Here is a 21,849-nt window from a genome sequence, read left to right on the forward strand (position 1 = left end):
GCTGTAGTAGATCCTATGTAGGATCAGTTGGCGCGGCTTTGCTCCACATGCACTTCAATGAGCCGTTGTCCTTCCCTGGATCACTTTGGGTACAGTTCTAGACACATGCAGCTAAAAGTCTATCTAAATATCAAGGAAGGATGAAGCATTACTCTGAAGTGACAGCCCCTATTATTCAGGTAGGAATCTGCATAATTTGCACATGAAATTTACATAATGAAAAACTCTAAACCCGGAATCTTTTGCGCGACTCTACGTTCTCAGCGGAGGATGGTGAAGCCTCTCAATGCCGGCATTAAAGCAATGTCGCCCTTAGATAAGAGCAGGGAGCTGGGCTAACGGCTGGAGAGGCTCAGTTTCCGCTGTGGGAGGGCAACAGCTAATTTATCTGATGACCCCGGGGGACAATGAGAGGTAAATATATTCTCGGCAGCACAGAGTTCACCGGGATCTTAATAAACCTCCCCTGCGCCCAAATCACAATACAGGGAGGAGGGAGAGGAGCCGGCAATCATTACCGTGCGTCTGCATAAAAGGCCGACAATCATGACATCTCATCTGACATCAAGAGACGCCAGAAACAACGGACAACCAGATCAATATGACCCACCGCCATACAGTGATGGTTTCAGTAGGCGACAGCCCGTTCTTTCCTCCTCAAGCCTTACATAAATCGTACGTAGCTGCCACCGCTCATCGTGGCCACCAGGACATCAGTCACCGGCTGCGCGGCATGGGCCACTCCAGCAGCCTTCAACATGTCGCTCCTCAGCTGCTAAAAACTACAACTCCCAGCATTCACTCAGCCTATACGCACATTACAGGTGATCGATGGGAGTCACATTTAGTACAGAAGCATGCACGGCCATAACTGCAGCCCAAAACAAATATGCAGGTCACCCTGTCCAAAAGTGCAGCCCTTTTACAGATTGCTTCTTATTTACAAGCCGAGGCTTCCGATTCCTCACCGTAGCCGCGTGCCGTCAGTGACGTGAAACACCTAGAGGCTGAAAACTGGCAAAGACCCAATACAGCTCACAGCAGAGGATTTGCTACAACTGCATCTAGGCAAGACACTTCTGTATGAGCACAAATCGCCCATCACCTCTGAATGAAGAGGAAGGTGGGGAGGACATGGAGGGAAAAATGGTAACAAAATTCTCATTGGGGTCTGTTACAAACCCCCAAATATAACAGAAAGCATGGAAAGTCTACTTCTAAAGCAGATAGATGAAGCTGCAACCCATAATGAGGTCCTGGTTATGGGGGACTTTAACTACCCGGATATTAACTGGGAAACAGAAACCTGTGAAACCCATAAAGGCAACAGGTTTCTGCTAATAACCAAGAAAAATTATCTTTCACAATTGGTGCAGAATCCAACCAGAGGAGCAGCACTTTTAGACCTAATACTATCTAATAGACCTGACAGAATAACAAATCTGCAGGTGGTCGGGCATCTAGGAAATAGCGACCACAATATTGTACAGTTTCACCTGTCTTTCACTAGGGGGACTTGTCAGGGAGTCACAAAAACATTGAACTTTAGGAAGGCAAAGTTTGAACAGCTTAGAGATGCCCTTAATCTGGTAGACTGGGACAATATCCTCAGAAATAAGAATACAGATAATAAATGGGAAATGTTTAAGAACATCCTAAATAGGCACTGTAAGCGGTTTATACCTTGTGGGAATAAAAGGACTAGAAATAGGAAAAACCCAATGTGGCTAAACAAAGAAGTAAGACAGGCAATTAACAGTAAAAAGAAAGCATTTGCACTACTAAAGCAGGATGGCACCACTGAAGCTCTAAAAAACTATAGGGAGAAAAATACTTTATCTAAAAAACTAATTAAAGCTGCCAAAAAGGAAACAGAGAAGCACATTGCTAAGGAGAGTAAAACTAATCCCAAACTGTTCTTCAACTATATCAATAGTAAAAGAATAAAAACTGAAAATGTAGGCCCCTTAAAAAATAGTGAGGAAAGAATGGTTGTAGATGACGAGGAAAAAGCTAACATATTAAACACCTTCTTCTCCACGGTATTCACGGTGGAAAATGAAATGCTAGGTGAAATCCCAAGAAACAATGAAAACCCTATATTAAGAGTCACCTATCTAACCCAAGAAGAGGTGCGAAACCGGCTAAATAAGATTAAAATAGATAAATCTCCGGGTCCGGATGGCATACACCCACGAGTACTAAGAGAACTAAGTAATGTAATTGATAAACCATTATTTCTTATTTTTAGTGACTCTATAGCGACAGGGTCTGTTCCGCAGGACTGGCGCATAGCAAATGTGGTGCCAATATTCAAAAAGGGCTCTAAAAGTGAACCTGGAAATTATAGGCCAGTAAGTCTGACCTCTATTGTTGGTAAAATATTTGAAGGGTTTCTGAGGGATGTTATTCTGGATTATCTCAATGAGAATAACTGTTTAACTCCATATCAGCATGGGTTTATGAGAAATCGCTCCTGTCAAACCAATCTAATCATTTTTTATGAAGAGGTAAGCTATAGACTGGACCACGGTGAGTCATTGGACGTGGTATATCTCGATTTTTCCAAAGCGTTTGATACCGTGCCGCACAAGAGGTTGGTACACAAAATGAGAATGCTTGGTCTGGGGGAAAATGTGTGTAAATGGGTTAGTAACTGGCTTAGTGATAGAAAGCAGAGGGTGGTTATAAATGGTATAGTCTCTAACTGGGTCGCTGTGACCAGTGGGGTACCGCAGGGGTCAGTATTGGGACCTGTTCTCTTCAACATATTCATTAATGATCTGGTAGAAGGTTTACACAGTAAAATATCGATATTTGCAGATGATACAAAACTATGTAAAGCAGTTAATACAAGAGAAGATAGTATTCTGCTACAGATGGATCTGGATAAGTTGGAAACTTGGGCTGAAAGGTGGCAGATGAGGTTTAACAATGATAAATGTAAGGTTATACACATGGGAAGAGGGAATCAATATCACCATTACACACTGAACGGGAAACCACTGGGTAAATCTGACAGGGAGAAGGACTTGGGGATCCTAGTTAATGATAAACTTACCTGGAGCAGCCAGTGCCAGGCAGCAGCTGCCAAGGCAAACAGGATCATGGGGTGCATTAAAAGAGGTCTGGATACACATGATGAGAGCATTATACTGCCTCTGTACAAATCCCTAGTTAGACCGCACATGGAGTACTGTGTCCAGTTTTGGGCACCGGTGCTCAGGAAGGATATAATGGAACTAGAGAGAGTACAAAGGAGGGCAACAAAATTAATAAAGGGGATGGGAGAACTACAATACCCAGATAGATTAGCGAAATTAGGATTATTTAGTCTAGAAAAAAGACGACTGAGGGGCGATCTAATAACCATGTATAAGTATATAAGGGGACAATACAAATATCTCGCTGAGGATCTGTTTCAAGATTTGTGTCAAGTAGTTTCCAGCCTTGATTGGTGGCCTAAAGGGGTTGCCATTTTTTTTTTTCATTTTTTTTTTTAACTTAAAAGCAAGTTCATTTTTTGTAGCTAAAATCCATTTTGCTGTGGAGTTTAATCACTTTTGCACAGCTTGCCTTCTATAGTCTCTATTCTACACCATCTATTGCTGGCTGTCGAATGAGTTAAAAGTTGGACAACTCCTTCTCGATGGTGGGGCCAGTGACACCAGCGTTGATTGGATGCCATAGTCACGTCACAACTACCGCAGAAGCGCCCCGGGGAGAGCAAGTGTCGGCACCGCGGGAACGGACCTGGCAAGGGAGGAGAGTATTGTTTTCTTCATTTTATAGGGACAAGAATGGAGTATGAGGAGGGGTTGTCCTTGTAATGGGCAACCCCTTTAGCTGAAAATTCATCACAGATGCTTGAGCGAATGAAACATGTATTGGGGGGGGGTATCTAAGAGGTTTGTAGACTTATTTTTACATCCTTCTGAGTTTCCCTTTTAAACAGGTATGAGGATCCATGATCATATTCCGCACATTGGTTTGTTGCCGTGCTTCAGATTCTCAATGGAAAACATAAAATGCATCGTCATCACTGCGGGGCCATTGCATCCCCCATATCCATCTGATATAACCGAGCTGGTTGACCCTTGTACCCTGGAACGCTGTGTAAAATCTGTGAGATCAGGCAATAGAGGGGATGTTTCACCTCGCAAGCTCTTTGATTAGGTTTGCAATTCGTCTCTTGTCTTCTGGACACAAATCCTTCAAAGACGCACTTCTCATCCCGGCTTCTGTCTGCACCACCTAGGGAGAGAGGAGGCGAGAGGACAATCAGCGAGGCTGCAGGTCACCTGAATGAGGGAGGAGATATAGGACAGCGGAGGTGATCCTCCAGGATAAAAACTGCCATGAGAGACTGCAAGAAGAAGGCTAAAGAAGCCTCAGTCGGCTGGAATATCAGCTCCACACCTGGCGGCTATTAAACATAAAACAGACCACAAGATACCATGGATTGAACAGGCAATCCTAAAATTATCACAAGATAAGATTATCCTTCTGTTTCAGTTTGGCAAAAGGTGAAAAAAAATAATTATATATCTAATTGTCTAAGGGTCACTTCCGTCTTTCTGTCACGGATATTCAATGGTAGCGGCCTCTGTCGGTCATGGAATCCAAGTCGCTGATTGGGAGTGGCAAAACAGCCATGAGAAATCAGCAACGGGCACAGTCCGGCGGCAACATGGCCGCTCCTTCCTCCCCGCAGTCAGTGCCCGCTTCATACTCCCCTCCAGTCAGCGCTCACACAGGGTTAATGGCAGCATTGACCGTGGTGTAACGCACTCCATTAACGGTGATATTAACCCTGTGTGACCAAGTTTTTACTATTGATGCTGCCTATGCAGCATCAATAGTAAAAAGATCTAATGTTAAAAAAAAAAAAATAGTTATATACTCACCTTCCGGCGCCTTTCCCGCTCTTCGCGACGTCCCGGTGACCGCTCCATGCATTGCGGTCTCGCGAGATGATGACGTAGCGGTCTCACGAGACCGCTACGTCATCATCTCGCGAGACCGCAATGCACTCTTCAGACCAGAGCGCGCGAGGAGCGTCGGTAGCCGCTTCGATCCGGGGGCCAACGGAAGGTGAGTATATAACGATTTTTTATTTTAATTCTATTTTTATTTATTTATTTTTTGAACAGGGATATGGTGCCCACATTGCTATATACTGCATGGGCTGGGCAATATACTAAGTGGCTGTGCAATATACTACGTGGACATGCATACTCTAGTATACCGGATGCGTTATATCTATATACATAATTGTCTAAGGGGTACTTCCGTCTGTCTGTCATTCTGTCACGGATATTCATTGGTTGTGGGCTCTGTCTATCATGGAAATCCAAGTCGCTGATTGGTCGCCGCAAAACAGCCACGACCAATCAGCGACGGGCACAGTCCGAAAGAAAATGGCCGCTCCTTCCTCCCCGCAGTCAGTGGCCGGTGCCCGCTCCATGCTCCCCGCAGTCAGTGTCCCCGGCGCTCCGCTCCCCGGCGCCCGCTCCATACTCCTCTCCGGTCACCGCTAACACAGGGTTAATGCCGGCGGTAACGGACCGCGTTATGCCGCGGGTAACGCATTCCGTTACCGCCGCTATTAACCCTCTGTGTCCCCAGCCTTTTACTATTGATGCTGCCTATAGTAAAAGAAAGTAATGTTAAAAATAGTAAAAAAAATAAAAAATATAAAAAAACCTGCTATACTCACCCTCCATTGTCCGCTCAGCTGCTCGCACCTGCCGCCATCTTCCTTTCCCAGTGATGCTTTGCGAAATTACCCACAAGACCTAGCGGTCTCGCGAGACCGCTAAGTCATATGGGTAATTTCGCAAAGCATCCGGGGAACGCAAGATGGCGGCAGCCGCGCGCCCATCTGCACAGCGCCGTTGGATCCCAGGAAGCGGAGAGACGGGACACTGAGGAGCAGCGACCAGAATGGCGAGTATGTTACACTCGGATCGTTAGGGGAATAGGTTTATTTTTTTTAACCTGTGACATACATGGCTCGGTAATATACTACGTCACTGGGCAATATACTACGTGGCTCTGTGCTGTATACTACGTGGCTGGACAATATACTACGTGGCCATACATTCTAGAATACCCGATGCGTTAGAATCGGGCCACAATCTAATATATATATTCTCCCTCCAATGACTGCTGTTAACCATTTAGATGACACTGTGAATCTGAGCAGAATGGAGACTTCAGTTGTGTGCGTGCAATATCGGAGTGTGCCGATGGGCAACCATGGGGCCTACTGAAATCCCCCATTTCTCCGCTGCAACCATCTTTGTACAGCCTGTGGCTAAGCTTCACAGGAGATGGTCAGCTTTACTATATATACTGCATTACAAAGCTAATAAAGTATACCATACAGGTGAACACAAGTCAAAAGTGCTTAAAAGAAAAAAAAAAAAAAAAAAGGGGGGGGGCGGCCCAACAGAATTGTCATTCCCCTGAAAATGGAACCAATAGAAATACAGCTCAATACACGCACATCATGCAAACCCTCGCACAGCCTCAGACAGAAACACACACACACACACACAATCTCCTGACCGAGCTCTTTGCAGGCTCGGGACGTGCAGGGAATATGGTCTTACATATCAGGTTATGTCCGTAATATTGGGAATCTAAGGCGCCATTGACGGACAGACACATTCTAGCCACGCTGCGGGGAGCCTATAGAAGTCTGCGCATGCAGGCACCAGTGCACGGTGCATTGAAATACCGTTGTCAAACTATTGTCAGCAGCGAGCGCCAACAGCAGCTGATAAATCAGGATTTTTGGATATTCACTGCAAAATCTGTTTCTCGGAGCCTTCATTGTGGGACACAGGAAACCATGGGAGTATGCTGCTGCCACTAGGAGGCTAACACTATGCACAAAAAAAGTTAGCTCCTCCTCTGCAGTGTACACGCCACCGACCGGCACTAGGTTAATCAGTTAGTGAGAAAACAGTAAGAGAAGCAACATGTCAAAGAGGAAAAAAAAACAAAAACATACAACTCAAACAGTAATAACACAGTAATCAGACCTGTTAAAACTTGGGAGGGTGTCGTGTCCCCAAGGAAGGCTCTGAGAAACAAATTTTAAAGTGAGTAACCAAAAATCCTGTTCTCTATTGCTTCATTGGGGACACAGGAAACCATGGGACGTTCTAAGGCAGTCCCTGGGAAGGGAATAGCAAGAACTCAGTTCAGGTTGGAGAACTAACTTCTGCCACCTGCAAGATCCTTCTACCTAGTCTGGCGTCCGCCGAAGCATAGGTGTGGACCCTGTAATGTCTAGCAAACACATGGATTGAGGACCAGGTTGCCGCTTTGCAGAATCGAAGGGTGGAGGCCTTATGGTGTACCACCCAGGAGGTGCCCACTACCCAGGTAGAGTGTCTTAAACTCAGGATAAGGCGCTCTGTTCTGACTCGGTATGTCTCTAAAAATTGCAGTTCGGATCCAGAGAGCAATTGTTGCCCTGGAGGCCGGAAAACCTCTACGCGTACCCTCAGGAATGAAAAAGAAAGAGTCCGTCTTTTGAAAGGGGGCGGTCATAGCCAGATACACGCGCATCGCCCTGGCCAGGTCTAATCTGCTCAGAGAACGCTACAGAGGATGAATCGGACAAAAAAAGGAACGGAGGATAATATGCTCATTTAAAGACGGACATCAACCTGGTAAAGAAAAGGTATAGATCGCAAATCCACCTTATCCTGGCGGAGAAGCAGAAAAGTGGAGGTGACCGGAAAGAGCCGCCAACACCGAGATGCGTCTAATGGAGGTGATGGCAACAAAAAAACATACCAGGGGTCCACAGGATTCTGACACAGGGACACAGAGTACGCCACCCCCTGGAGAAAAAACTAACTTGAGAATGGGAGCAAAAGTCTTTCTAAAAAAGGATGGAAAGGGACTGAGGATTTTGGTGGTAGATCGGCCCTTGGGACCGAAGATCCGGTCTATCTGGGAGCCTCCAGGGAGCGACCGCAATCCAGTGCTAAAAGTTACCGACACCCCCTGAGACAGGGATTCGAGAACGATGGACAGGCTTTCCTGGGCCTGGCATAAAGATGGAACCATGATGAGAATGTCTTCGAGGTACGGGAAAAACACTGGACCACTGATCCGCAGAAAGTGCATTACAGCTGCCACAATCTTTATGAAAACCCTGGGAGCGGTTGGGAGCATGAAAGGCAGGACAAACTGAAAATGGTCCTGCCCACCACAAAAAAAGCAGGAGTCTCAGATGCCTGAGAAAATAAGGACATGGAGAAAGGCGTCCATGGAGAACAGTAACTCCTGCAGTTCCAAGGAAGAGATTACTGAAAGAAGAGACTCCATAGGAGGATATAGGATGCCGAGGTGCTTACCTCTTTGAAAGCGGCTGGTCGGGTTTTCCCGTTCCCTGGAAAAAACCTCCTCAAATTCCTTATGAGGGGCAAAGACCTTAGGAGTTGGTCTCGACCGTCTAAATGAAACCGCCTATTCTGCGGGTTCCATAGCGGTATCCTTAATGTTAAAGGTCTGGTTTACAGCTACAATGAGGCTCTGGACCATGTCACTCAGAGGTCCGGTCAGAGTCCGTGTCCAAGGAAACCTTGAACAGGACATCCGAAACCGCCACAGCTGAGTTTGGAGAGGAGGATAGGGAAGATGATGTCCGCTGGGAGAGGCAAGGAGGAGAGAGGGAGCGGGAGGAAGACCTTAAAATGACGCTCCTGCCTAGAACTCTAACGGCCCCAGTTGGAAGACACTGCCGGTGAATCCTGCGATCCACTGGCGACTGCGGATGGAAGGATAGGCAATGTCAAGAACGGACACCAGGGTCTGTGACACCTTGGTGAGGTCCACCACAGATTGTGACTAAGCAGAAACCCACACTGTGGTAGGAGGACCTCTCACCGGGGTAGTAGGGGACTTCAGGGTAGCAGGCATGGGGGGCTGCAGCAGTCCTGACAGAGGGAAAGAACTGACCTGAATGGAGTTTGCAATTATATGAAGAGCAGACAAAGTGTGTGACAAAAGTAGAAGAAGAAGCAGGAGGGCGAGAGCGCTCTCCTTTAGGATTAGGCATGATAAGAAGCAGGCCCACTAACTAATGCCAGACGGTTAGGGGACAGAAACATATATGCTGAGGGGAGTGTCAGTCTGCAGAGCACAGCTACTCATAGTAGGATTCAGGTACTGAAGACTGCTCCCAGGCTGTCCAGGAAACAAGCAGGGCGATTGCGGAAGATGCAGAGTTCCCTGCAGAGAGGTGACACCTTCCGGGTCCAGATGCCAGAAAATTGAGACCGCAGAGTGGAAGAGAAGGATCCACAGAGCAGAAAAGAGCGTGTAGAATAAGCGCCACTGCAGAGAGAGAAGCGGGCATGACCCAAAAAAGACCGCTGGAAGACGAGGGGGCGTGACAGCGACGTGTGGGAGAAGACGCCCGTCTAATGCTGTCGGGAGAATCAGGCGGAATCAACCGCTGGAGAGAGAAGAGGGGGTGTACCAGTGACAGGTGGGAGACAAGGCCGCCGAAGATTATGGAAAGAGGGGGCAGGGCTAATCGCCAGGACTAGGCCGTGCTGAAATCAGGGCCTAGATTTAGAAAGGGGGACAGCCGAGACGGGGATGGTAGCACGCAGGCCCAGAAATTACCTGTAAGGTAACCCTGCGCCCCCAATGGAGCTGGAAATAAGAGGAAAACAGGCTCCATATAGACCAAAAGAGGGTCTTATACAGAGAATAAGGACTAAAATGAGGGTTTAGGGGGGGGGGGGGATAGAAAGACCTCGTACTTCCTACTATATACTCTGACTTCACCCTCATGTCCATTTCTTCTTTAATTTTCCTTTTTACCAGAGTCTTCTCCTCTACACCTCTGGAAAACTGATGGAGACAAGAAAGGAGAAGTTCCTTTCCAGAAGATGCATCCGTGTCTCCTAAAACCGACAGGCTCTGGTGGGCGAGTGGGTAGGAGGGGCCAGGACCAATCATCAAATCACCTAAACACTCATGTGTTAGGGGTTGGGGTCCTGCCGACTAGACATATGAAGATACGGGGTGGCAGTACACATCTTACTCAGTCTCTACGTGGGAGTACAGATGTGATTGTTCACCCTGTATCACTCCAGAGGTAAAAAGAAGATCCATCTGAAAAAGAAGAGACGTTACTGGAAAATGCCAAAAACCAAGGTAGATATGGGTCTAGTGAAAGACCCGTGTCCACCTCCTACTGACACTAAGCTAAACTGATTAACCTAGTTCCGGTTGGTGGGGTGTATACTGCAGAGGAGGAGCTAACTTTTTGGTGCATAGTGTCAGCCTCCTAGTGACAGCAGCAAACACCCATGGTTTCCAGAGATATGTCACACAAAATACTTAATAAGTAACATTTCCCACATGTCTACTTTACATCAGCACAATTTTGGAACCAGAATTTTTTTTGTTAGGGAGTTATAAGGGTTAAAAGTTGACCAGCAATTTCTCATTTTTACAACACCAATTTTTTTTTAGGAACCACATCTCATTTGAAGTAATTTTGAGAGGTCTATATGATAGAAAATACCCAAGTGTGACACCATTCTAAAAACTGCACCCCTCAAGGTGCTCAAAACCACATTCAAGAAGTTTATTAACCCTTCAAGTGTTTCACAGGAATTTTTGGAATGTTTAAATAAAAATGAACATTTAACTTTTTTTTTTTTTTCCACACAAAATTTACTTCAGCTCCAATTTGATTTATTTTACCAAGGGTAACAGGAGAAAATGGACCCCAAAAGTTGTTGTGCAATTTGTCCTGAGTACGCCGATACCCCATATGTGGGGGTAAACCACTGTTTAGGCGCATGGCAGAGCTCGGAAGGGAAGGAGCGCAGTTTGACTTTTCAATGCAAAATTGACTGGAATTGACATGGGACACCATGTTGCGTTTGGAGAGCCACTGCTGTGCCTAAACATTGAAACCCCCCACAAGTGACACCATTTTCGAAAGCAGACCCCTTATGGAACTTATCTAGATGTGTGGTGAACACTTTGACCCACCAAGTGCTTCACAGAAGTTTATAATGCAAAGTCGTAAAAAAAAAAAAATCATATTTTCACAAAAATGATCTTTTTGCCTCCAATTTTTTATTTTCCCAAGGGTAAGAAGAAATTGGACCCCAAAAGTTGTTGTGCAATTTGTCCTGAGTACGCCGATACCCCATATGTGGGGGTAAACCACTGTTTAGGCGCATGGCAGAGCTCGGAAGGGAAGGAGCGCCATTTGACTTTTCAATGCAAAATTGACTGGAATTGAGATGGGACGCCATGTTGCGTTTGGAGAGCCCCTGATGTGCCTAAACATTGAAACCCCCCAAAAGTGACCCCATATTGGAAACTAGACCCCCAAGGAACTTCTCTTGATGTGTTGTGAGAACTTTGAACCCCCAAGTGTTTCACTACAGTTTATAACGCAGAGCCGTGAAAATAAAATAGGGATTTTTGGTTACTCACCGTAAAATCCTTTTCTCCAAGACGCTCATCGGGGGACACAGGACTGTGGGTGTATGCTTCTGCCGCCAGGAGGCTGACACTAAGTAAACTTAAAAAAAAAAAAAATTAGCTCCTCCTCCATCGTATACACCCTGACACTGGCTACCAGAGACTCCAGTTTGGTGCAAAAAGCAGTAGGAGAACAAAAGAAAACACAAAAAATAATATAACAGCATAAATACAGAAAACTTATGTCTAGAAAAGATCCTACTGACTAATGTAATCAGATATAACCAAAGCAGCCATAAGGCTACCAGGGAGGGAGCTGTGTCCCCCAATGAGCGTCTTGGAGAAAAGGATTTTACGGTGAGTAACCAAAAATCCCTATTTCTCCTTCGCCTCATTGGGGGACACAGGACTGTGGGATGTCCTAAAGCAGTCCCTGGGTTGGAAAAATCACTCACCAGAAAAAGACATCCAGATAATGTTTGTCTATAAATGCGCCACTGCCGCTTGAAGAATTCTTCTACCCAGACTTGCATCTGCAGTGGTCTGGGAATGGACATTATAATGTTTGACAAATGTATGCAGACTAGACCAGGTCGCAGCCTTGCAAACCTGTTCTGCTGAGGCCTGGTGCCGAACGGCCCAGGGAGCCCCCACTGCTCTAGTCGAATGAGCCTTGATTCCGGCCGGAACCGTCATGCCCATGGAGCGATAAGCCTCCTGAATGGTCGCCCTTATCCATCTGGCCAGGGTAGATTTTGAAGCCGCGCATCCCTTCCTGCGACCCTGCGGAAGGACAAATAGAGCATCCGTCTGGCGAAAGGGGGCCGTACGGGAAACGTACCTCCTCAGAGCCCTCACCAGATCCAACGTATGGAGAGCCTTTTCTACACGGTGCGTAGGTGCCGGACAAAGAGAGGGCAGAACAATATCTTCATTAATGTGAAATGATGAAACAACCTTCGGCAAAAAGGATGGAGCTGGTCTGAGCACCACCTTGTCCTGATGAAATCGCAAAAAAGGAGGACAAGAAAGAGCTGCCAGCTCCGATACCAGTCTTATGGACGTTATGGCTACTAAAAATACAACTTTCCAAGAGAGAAACATCAAAGAAACCTCTTGAAGAGGCTCAAAAGGAGCGTCCTGTAAAGCCCTTAAGACCAGATTAAGGTCCCAAGCTTCCAAAGGAGTCTTATAAGGAGGGACCTTATGAGCGACTCCTTGGAAAAAAGTCCTGACTTGACGATTAGGAGCAATCCTGCGTTGAAAAAGTACTGATAAAGCCGAAACCTGCCTTTTAAGGGTACTCGGAGCCAGCCCAGAATCCAGACCTGCTTGAAGGAAGGCTAGAATGTTAGGAACGGAGAAACGCAAAGGGGGCAGCCCGCGTTCTCTACACCAGGAAAGAAACACCTTCCAAGTGTGATAATAAATCCTGGCCGAAACGGACTTACGTGCACTGATCAAGGTATCAGCCACTTTTTGAGAAAAACCAGCCTGAGTTAAAACCCAAGATTCAACGGCCAGGCGGTCAAACGTAGGACCTCTGAGTTCTGGTGGTAGATCGGCCCTTGAGATAGAAGATCTGGCCGATCGGGGAGCCGCCAAGGAACCCCGGCTAGAAGTTGTACTAGGTCTGCATACCAGGTCCGTCGTGGCCAATCCGGAGCAATCAGGATGGCCGGCACTCTCTCTGATTTGATCTTCTTGATTACTCTCGGGAGCAGTGCCAGAGGTGGGAACAGATAAGAGAGATGAAATTGGTTCCAAGACAGTACCAGCGCATCCACGGCGATAGCCTGGGGATCTCGGTACCGAGAGACAAAACTGGGCACCTTGGCATTCACCTTGGACGCCATTAGATCCACGTCTGGAGTTCCCCAAAGATGGCATATCTGCAAAAAAACCTCGGGGTGGAGAGACCATTCCCCGGAGGCTAGACCCTGACGGCTTAGGAAATCTGCCGCCCAGTTTTCTTCGCCCGGAATGTGGACCGCTGAGATCACAGAGTGATTTCTCTCCGCCCAGAGTAGAATCAGTTTTACCTCCTGCATGGCTGCCTTGCTGCGGGTGCCCCCCTGGTGATTTATGTAGGCTACCGCTGTAGCGTTGTCCGACTGAATCCGGACAGGGCGACCCGCCAGAAGATGGTGAAAACGTAACAAGGCTAGCCGGACCGCTCGAATCTCTAAGATATTGATGGGGAGTTCTGATTCCCGAGGAGACCAGCGTCCCTGAGCTGTGTGATGGAAGAACACTGCTCCCCAACCCAGGAGACTGGCATCTGTTGTGACCACTAGCCAATTGGTTGGGGGAAAGGGCTTCCCCCTGAGAAGAGATGAGCTGTTTAGCCACCAAGCGAGAGCCTGTCTGGTCTGAAAAGACAACCGAAAATTGCGGTTGAGAGAGAGGATTTTTGTTCCATGCTGATAGGATTGCACGTTGGAGGGGTCGAAGATGAAATTGTGCAAACGGGACCGCCTCTATGGTTGCAACCATCTTTCCTAACACCCTCATCCCGGACCGAATCGTATGAGGGTATGGTTGTAGAAGGTTCCTCACTTCCCGCTGAAGGGCTAGGACCTTGTCCTGGGGAAGGATAGTTAAGGCTTGAGAGGTGTCGAAGGTCATGCCTAAGAAAGAGATTTTTCGAGACGGCCGTAGAGATGACTTTCTTAAATTTACCAACCAACCTAGACGGGAAAGGGTGTCCAGAGTGATGTCGACATTTTCCTTGCAAGACTGAAATGTCGGACCCTTGATCAGCAGATCGTCTAGGTATGGCAAGACAACTATACCTCGGGAGTGCAGAATGGACACCACAGTCGACATGACTTTTGTGAACACCCTGGGAGCGGAAGCCAGTCCGAAAGGTAATGCCGTGAACTGGAAGTGTAGATTGTTTACGGCAAACCGTAGAAATCTTTGATGAGGCGGAAAGATGGGAATATGAAGATAAGCATCCTGAATGTCTACTGAGGCCAAAAATTCTCCCTTTTCCAGAGAGGCGATGACCGACCGCAGAGACTCCATCCGAAAGTGTCGAACGCGGACAAACTTGTTTAAGAGTTTGAGATCTAGAATAGGCCTCACTGCTCCATCCTTTTTGGGCACTACAAAAAGATTGGAATAAAAGCCCTGGAATCTTTCTTCCTTTGGAACAGGAGAAATGACACCGCTGATACGGAGAGACTCTATGGAATTGAACAAGCTTTGACGAAGAGATTTGCACTTGGGAAGACGGGATGGGAAGAACCGGGGAGGAGGAAGGCAGACCAGCTCTATTTTGTAACCTGAAGATATGAGCTCTGCCACCCACTGGTCGTGGATTACCTGAAGCCAGACCTGGCGAAATAAAAGTAGACGTCCGCCTACCCTTTTGGAGATGCCCGGAAGAGGCCTCCAGTCACTTGGCCGAAAATCTTTGCGTCCTAGATCCTCTAGATCTAAAAGACTGGGGACGCATTCTTCTCCCCTGACTGGCCGAATAAGGGGCCCGACTGTCTCGGTCCTGATTGGGCCGACCCTGCGCAGGAGAACCTGATGCTGGGGCCCATCTGACATAGCGAAAGGTTCTAAAGCGAGCCTGAAAATGGCACCGAAAAGGCTATCTGGCCCTCTGCTGAGGAAGGAATTTACTTTTCCCTCCTGTGGAGTCAGAAATGAGCTGATCCAGCTTTTCTCCGAACAAACGACCACTCTGATACGGCAGGGATGTAAGAGATTTCTTAGAGGTAGAATCAGCCCGCCAGGACCTTAACCAAAGGGCCCTTCTGATGGCAATAGCATTAGAAGCAGCCGAGGAAGCACAATCTGCCGCATCCAGAGATGCGTTAATCAGATAGCTACCGGCCATAGCTACCTGAGAAGACATTTCAGCCAATTCTGCTGACACATTACCTTCCTGGAGAGCCTTAGATAACGAGTCAGACCAAGATATCATAGCCCTGGCAACCCAGGTTGCCGCAAAAGAAGGAAAAAGTGCTGAGCTTGAGGCCTCAAAGATGGAACGAGCCAAGCTCTCTAAGACGATCCGTAGGATCCTTAATCGATGAGCCGTTAGGGAGAGATAGTAACGTGTTAGAGGCTAAACGGGACACTGGAGGATCTACAGAAGGATTTTCTGCCCAATCACTACAAAGTTCCGAAGGAAAAGGATACCTAGCCTTCAGAGCTCTTTGCCCTGAAAAGCGTTTGTCCGGGTGCTCCCTATTGCATCGAATGAGGTCCTCGAACTCAGGATGAGAGGAAAAAACCCTATGGGCCCGTTTAGACCGCTTAAATGAGACCTTATGATCAGAGGAAGAGACGAGCTCGTCTTCTATCCCTAAAGACTGATTGACAGCTTCAATTAGGCTGTCTACTGACTCCTGAAACCCAGGTTTATCAAAATTAAGAGACCCTTCTGACTCGTAGTCAGTCTCAACTTCACCGCTTTCTGCAGGGGAAGGAGAGCGAGATACGGAACTCCAGGATGCGGAAGCACCTGAGTGCCTGGGAGACGCTTTGCGAATCCGCTTTCCATGCGTCTGTCGAGTGAGAGCGCGCCCCCTGCAGGCCGCAGACTCCTGAGACCCCGAGGCCCTCTCTGAGACAGGCGGATTACCGGTCCCGACCGCCGGGGTCTGCAGAGATTTGATCGCTTCAGTAAGGGACGCCATGGATTGTGACAAGGACGTGACCCATTCCGGAGGAGCTACCACAGCATCTGGCTGAGGGACCGGAGCTGGAGAGACTACTGGAGGACTGGCAGGGGGGGGTTCCTGGACACGTTCAGGGTCACAGGCCTCACAGAGGCGATTACTTTGGGCATGTGGAAAAAGGGCACTACAAGATACACAACTGGTAAAAAGAACCGTGTGAGTCTTAACCCTTCTAGACATAATGATCCGTAATGCTATACCCAGGGCCAGAGACTGGGAAAAAAGGAATGCTTCAGCCAGATGGAGGGAGAAGCACTTACCCCAGTCCTGTGTCCCCACGAGTACCGAGATGGATCCTCAAAGCATGATGCTGAGCCCAAAAGCACTGTCTTATATGCATAGCAGGCCTTAGGGGGGAGGGACCGCCAAACGATGCTGCGGCCTGGAGCAGGCCCGAAGCCGGGGCCTCAATTTTTCCCCCCTTAGAGCGAGGAGAGCCGGAACCGGAAGTGACGCGCCGGAAGGGGCGGAGCCCCACAGCGCGGTCCGAAGGCCGGAAGTCCCGGCTCCAGGAAGCTGCTCCACGCCCGAAGCGGCCAGGCAGAGCCGATGCCTCTGGGGGGACAGCGGCGCCGATCCTAATGCCGCGCGCCGCCGGACCACGCTGCAGCGTCTGCGCCACAGCGTCGCCCGACATAACGCCACAGCGCCGGACAACGCCGCAGCGCCACAGATCCAACGCCCCAGCGCCGGATCACGCCGCAGCGCAGCAGTCCCAACGCAGCAGCGCCGGACCACGCCGCAGCGTCGCCACACCAAGACGCCGGCCTCGGCAGCGCTGAAAAAAAACGCACCGCACTCCCGGAGGACACAGCCGCCGGACCCCGCAGGTAATGCCAGGAGCCCCCCCATCATACCGCACTATCGAGGGGTAGAACCAATGACGGTGCAGGAACCCTATCTCCATTATCCCCAGGATAAGGAGAGGGACCGTCCACCACCCCAGCTAACACCGCAAGGGTGTAGAATTCAGGGGGGAACACACGGACATCTTATGGGCACCTGTACAGCCTGGAGTCTAGGTACCTCAGGGTGGTCAGGGCTAAGTCCGGTGAAAAATCCCACGTCGCGGGGAAGGATACGTGGAGAAATTCGCACGTACTTGCCCGTTGATGGTTTGGGGAGATCGGACCCTCAAAAAGGTCCGTTGCCCCTTCACTCCAAAGATGTTGAAAAATCGGGTCCATCGATCCAGGACCCAGAGATGTGCCTCCTTGAGACACTAAGCATAAACTGGAGTCTCTGGTAGCCAGTGTCAGGGTGTATACGATGGAGGAGGAGCTAATTTTTTTTTTTTAAGTTTACTTAGTGTCAGCCTCCTGGCGGCAGAAGCATACACCCACAGTCCTGTGTCCCCCAATGAGGCGAAGGAGAAAATTATTTTTTAGCCCCCAGTTTTGTATTTTCCCCAAGGGTAACAGGAGAAATTTTGAAAGCTATAATCTTTCCATATTTTGGTCCACAGAGTCATGTGAGGTCTTGTTTTTTGCAGGACGAGTTGACGTTTTTATTGGTAAAATTTTCTGGCACGTGACATTTTTTGATCGCTTTTTATTCCGATTTTTGTGAGGTAGAATGACCAAAAACCAGCGATTGATGAATTTCTTTTTTTTTGGGGGGGGGGGGGGTGTTTATACCATTCCATGTTTGGTAAAATGGATAAGGCAGTTTTATTCTTCGGGTCAGTACGATTACAGCGATACCTCATTTATATAATTTTTTTATGTTTTGCCGCTTTTATATGATTAAAAACTATTTTATAGAAAAAATAATTATTTTTGCATCACTTTATTCTGAGGACTATACCCTTTTTATTTTTTCGCTGATGCTGTATGGCGGCTCGTTTTTTGCGGGACAAGATGACGTTTTCAGCGGTACCATGGTTATTTATATCCGTCTTTTTGATCACGTGTTATTCCACTTTTTGTTCGGCGGTATGATAAAGCGTTGTTTTTTGCCTTTTTTTTACCGTGTTCACTGAAGGGGTTAACTAGTGGGACAGTTTTATAGGTGGGGTCATTACGGACGCGGCGATATTAAATATGTGTACCTTTGTTTTTTTATTGTTTAGAAATAGGGATTTTTGTGTTACTCACCGTAAAATTCCTTTCCTCCGAGACGCTCATTGGGGGACACAGGACTGTGGGTGTATGCTTCTGCCGCCAGGAGGCTGACTCTAAGTAAACTTGAAAAAAGTTAGCTCCTCCTCCGACGTATACACCCCGACACTGGCTACTGGAGACTCCAGTTCGGTGCAAAAGCAGTAGGAGAACAAAACACGAGAATTAATATAACACCATAAATACAGAAAACTTATGTCTAGAAAAAGTCCTACTGACTGACAAAATCAGATATAGCCAAAGCAGCCACCAGGCTATCAGGGAGGGAGCTGTGTCCCCAAATGAGCGTCTCGGAGAAAAGGATTTTACGGTGAGTAACACAAAAATCCCGGTTTCTCCTTCGCCTCATTGGGGGACACAGGACTGTGGGATGTCCCATAGCAGTCCCTGGGAGGGAAATTAACTCGCCAGTAAAAGTTATCCTTATAAGTGCGTTACCGCCGCTTGAAGAATCTTTCTACCCAGACTTGCATCTGCAGAGATCTGGGAGTGGACATTATAATGTTTGACAAAAGTATGCAAACTAGACCAGGTTGCAACTTTGCAAACTTGTTCTGCTGAGGCCTGGTGCCGAATCGCCCAGGAAGCCCCCACTGCTCTAGTGGAGTGAGCTTTGATTCCAGCCGGAATCATTATGCCCTTGGCGCGATAGGCCTCCTAAATGGCAGCTCGTATCCACCTGGCCAGAGTAGATTTCGAGGCCGCGCATCTCTTCCTGCGACCTTCTGGAAGGACAAACAGAGCATCTGTCTGGCGGAAAAGAGCCGTCGGGAAGTGTATCTCCTCAGAGCTCTCACTAGGTCCAACGTATGGAGAGCTTTTTCTACACGGTGCGTAGGTGCTGGACAAAAGGAGGGAAGAAGTATATCCTCATTAATGTGGAAAGAGGAAACAACCTTCAGAAGAAAGAAAGGAAGGTGCTGGTCTGAGCACTACCTTGTCCTGATGAAAACGTAGAAAGGGAGTACGACAGGAGAGGGCTGCCAGCTCTGATACCCGCCTTATGGAAGTTATGGCCACTAAAAATACGACTTTCCAAGAAAGGAAAGTCAAGGAAATATCTTGAAGAGGCTCAAAAGGAGCCTCCTGCAAGGCCGTTAAGATCAAATTAAGGTCCCAAGCTTCCAAAGGAGTTTTATAAGGAGGGACCTTATGATCGACTCCCTGAAAAAAGTCCTGACCTGACGGTTAGTGGCAATCCTACGCTGAAAAAGGACCAATAAGGCTGAAATCTGCCTTTTAAGGGAACTTTGAGCAAGCCCTGAATCCAGGCCCGCTTGGAGGAAGGCTAAAATATTTGGGACGGAGAAACGCAAAGGAGGTAGCCTGCGCTCTCTACACCAAGAGAGGAAAACTTTCCAAGTGTGATGATAAATTCTGGCCGAAACAGGTTTGCTTGCGCTGATCATGGTATCTGCTACCTCTTGGGAGAACCCTGCCTGAGTTAAAACCTAAGATTCAACGGCCAGGCCGTCAAACGTAGGACCCCTGAGTTCTGGTGGTAGATAGGCCCTTGAGATAGATGATCCGGCCGATCAGGGAGCCGCCATGGAACCCCGGTGAGAAGCTGTACTAGGTTCGCATACCAGGTCCGACGCGGCCAATCCGGGGCGATCAGAATAGTAGGTACTCCTTCTGACTTGATCTTCTTGATAACCCTCGGGAGTAGTGCCAGAGGAGGGAACAGATAAGAGATGGAACTGGTTCCAAGTTAGTACTAGCGCATCCACGGCGAATGCCTGTGGGTCTCAGTACCGGGAGACAAACCTGGGTACCTTGGCATTCCCCTTGGATGCCATTAGATCCACGTACGGGGTCCCCCATACATGGCATATCTGCTGAAATACTTCGGGATGGAAAGACCATTCCCTGGACGCTAGAGCCTGACGGCTCAGAAAATCTGCCGCCCAGTTTTCTGCGCCCGGAATGTGGACTGCTGAAATCACAGAGTGATTGCTCTCGGCCCAGAACAGTATTTGTTTTACCTCCTGCATGGCTGCCTTGCTGCGGGTGCCCCCTTGATGATTTATGTATGCCACGGCTGTGGCGTTGTCCGATTGAATTCGGACAGGGTGACCCGCCAGAAGATGGTGAAAATGCTGCAAAGCTAGTCGAACCGCCCGAATCTCTAAGAGATTGAAGGGGAGATCTGATTCCAGAGGAGACCAGCGCCCCTGAGCTGTGTGGTGAAAAAACACTGCTCCCCAACCCTGGAGACTGGCGTCTGTTGTGACCACCAGCCAATTGGTTGGGGGAAAGGGCTTCCCCTCCCCCCCCCCCCCCCCCCCCGAGTAGGGATGAGCTGTTTAGCCACCATGAGAGAGCCTGTCTGACCTGGGGAGACAACCGAAATCTGCGGTTGAGGGAGACAGGATTCCTGTTCCACACTGTTAGGATCGCCTGTTGGAGAGGTCGAAGTTCAAACTGTGCGAATGGTACTGCTTCGACAGTTGCCACCATCCTTTCTAACACCCTCATGCAAGACCGGATCGTATGAGGGTACGGTTGCTGAAGGTTCCTCACTTCCCACCGAAGGGCTAGGACCTTGTCCTGTGGAAGGATTGATAGGGCTTGAGAGGTATCGAAAATCATGCCTAGAAAAGAGATCCTCCGAGAAGGTTGTGGGGATGACTTTATTAAAATTACTAGCCAACCCAAACGAGCAAGGGTGTCCAGAGTAATGCTGGACAATGTAATGCTGACATTTTCCCTGCAAGCTTGAAAGGTCGGCCCCTTGATCAGGAGATCGTCCAGATATGGCAAGACTACTATGCCTCGGGAGTGCAGAATGGATACCACAGTTGACATGACTTTCGTGAACACCCTGGGGGTGGAAGCCAGCCCGAAGGGTAAAGCCGTGAACTGGAAACGTAGGTTGTTTAAAGCAAACCTGAGAAACCTTTGATGAGGAGGAAAAATGGGAATATGTAGGTAGACATCCTGAATGTCTATTGAGGCCAAGAACTCTCCCTTTTTCATTGAAGGAATCACTGACGGAAGAGATTCCATCCGAAAGTGACGAACGCGGACAAACCTGTTTAAGAGTTTCAGATCTAGGATAGGCCTTACTGTTCCGTCCTTTTTGAGTACTACAAAAAGATTGGAATAAAACCCTTGAAACCTTTCTTCCCTTGGAACAGGAGAAATTACTCCGCTGAGACGAAGGGACTTTATGGAATTGAACAGGTCTTGTCGGTGGGACTCGGACCTGGGAAGATGGGATGGGAAGATGGGATGGGAAGAACCGGGGAGGAGGCTGACAGACCAGCTCTATCTTGTAACCTGAAGATATGAGCTCTCCCACCCACCGGCCGTAGATTACCTAAAGCCAGACCTGGCGAAACAGAAGTAGACGTCCGCCTACTCTGTTGGAGGCAGAAGTAGACGTCCGCCTACTCTGTTGGAAGCACTCCGAGGAGGCCTCCAGTCACTTGGCCGAAAACCTTTGAGTCCTAGCTCCTCTGGATCTAGTTGACTGGGAAAGCATTCTCCCCTGATTGGCCGTATAAGAGACCCGAACGTCTCGGTCCTGATTGGGTCGACCC

General features: G+C 48.2%; 1 protein-coding gene across 4 annotated transcripts in view; it reads right to left on the reverse strand.

The window, feature by feature from the left end:
• Nucleotides 1-21,849, reverse strand: part of KIAA1328 (KIAA1328 ortholog) — a 182,899-nt gene that overhangs the window by 128,839 nt on the left and 32,211 nt on the right. For 3 of the 4 annotated variants that reach the window (XM_069747407.1, XM_069747426.1, XM_069747434.1), the window contains one exon: nucleotides 4,157-4,254. The exons of the other annotated variant lie outside the window; for it this stretch is intronic. In XM_069747407.1, coding sequence (XP_069603508.1) covers nucleotides 4,157-4,254 — 98 coding nt within the window. The remainder of the gene's footprint in view (nucleotides 1-4,156; nucleotides 4,255-21,849) is intronic. 4 annotated transcript variants of the gene reach the window in all.

Source organism: Ranitomeya imitator, chromosome 1 (assembly GCF_032444005.1).
Source record: "Ranitomeya imitator isolate aRanImi1 chromosome 1, aRanImi1.pri, whole genome shotgun sequence".
Taxonomy (NCBI): Eukaryota; Metazoa; Chordata; class Amphibia; order Anura; family Dendrobatidae; genus Ranitomeya; species Ranitomeya imitator.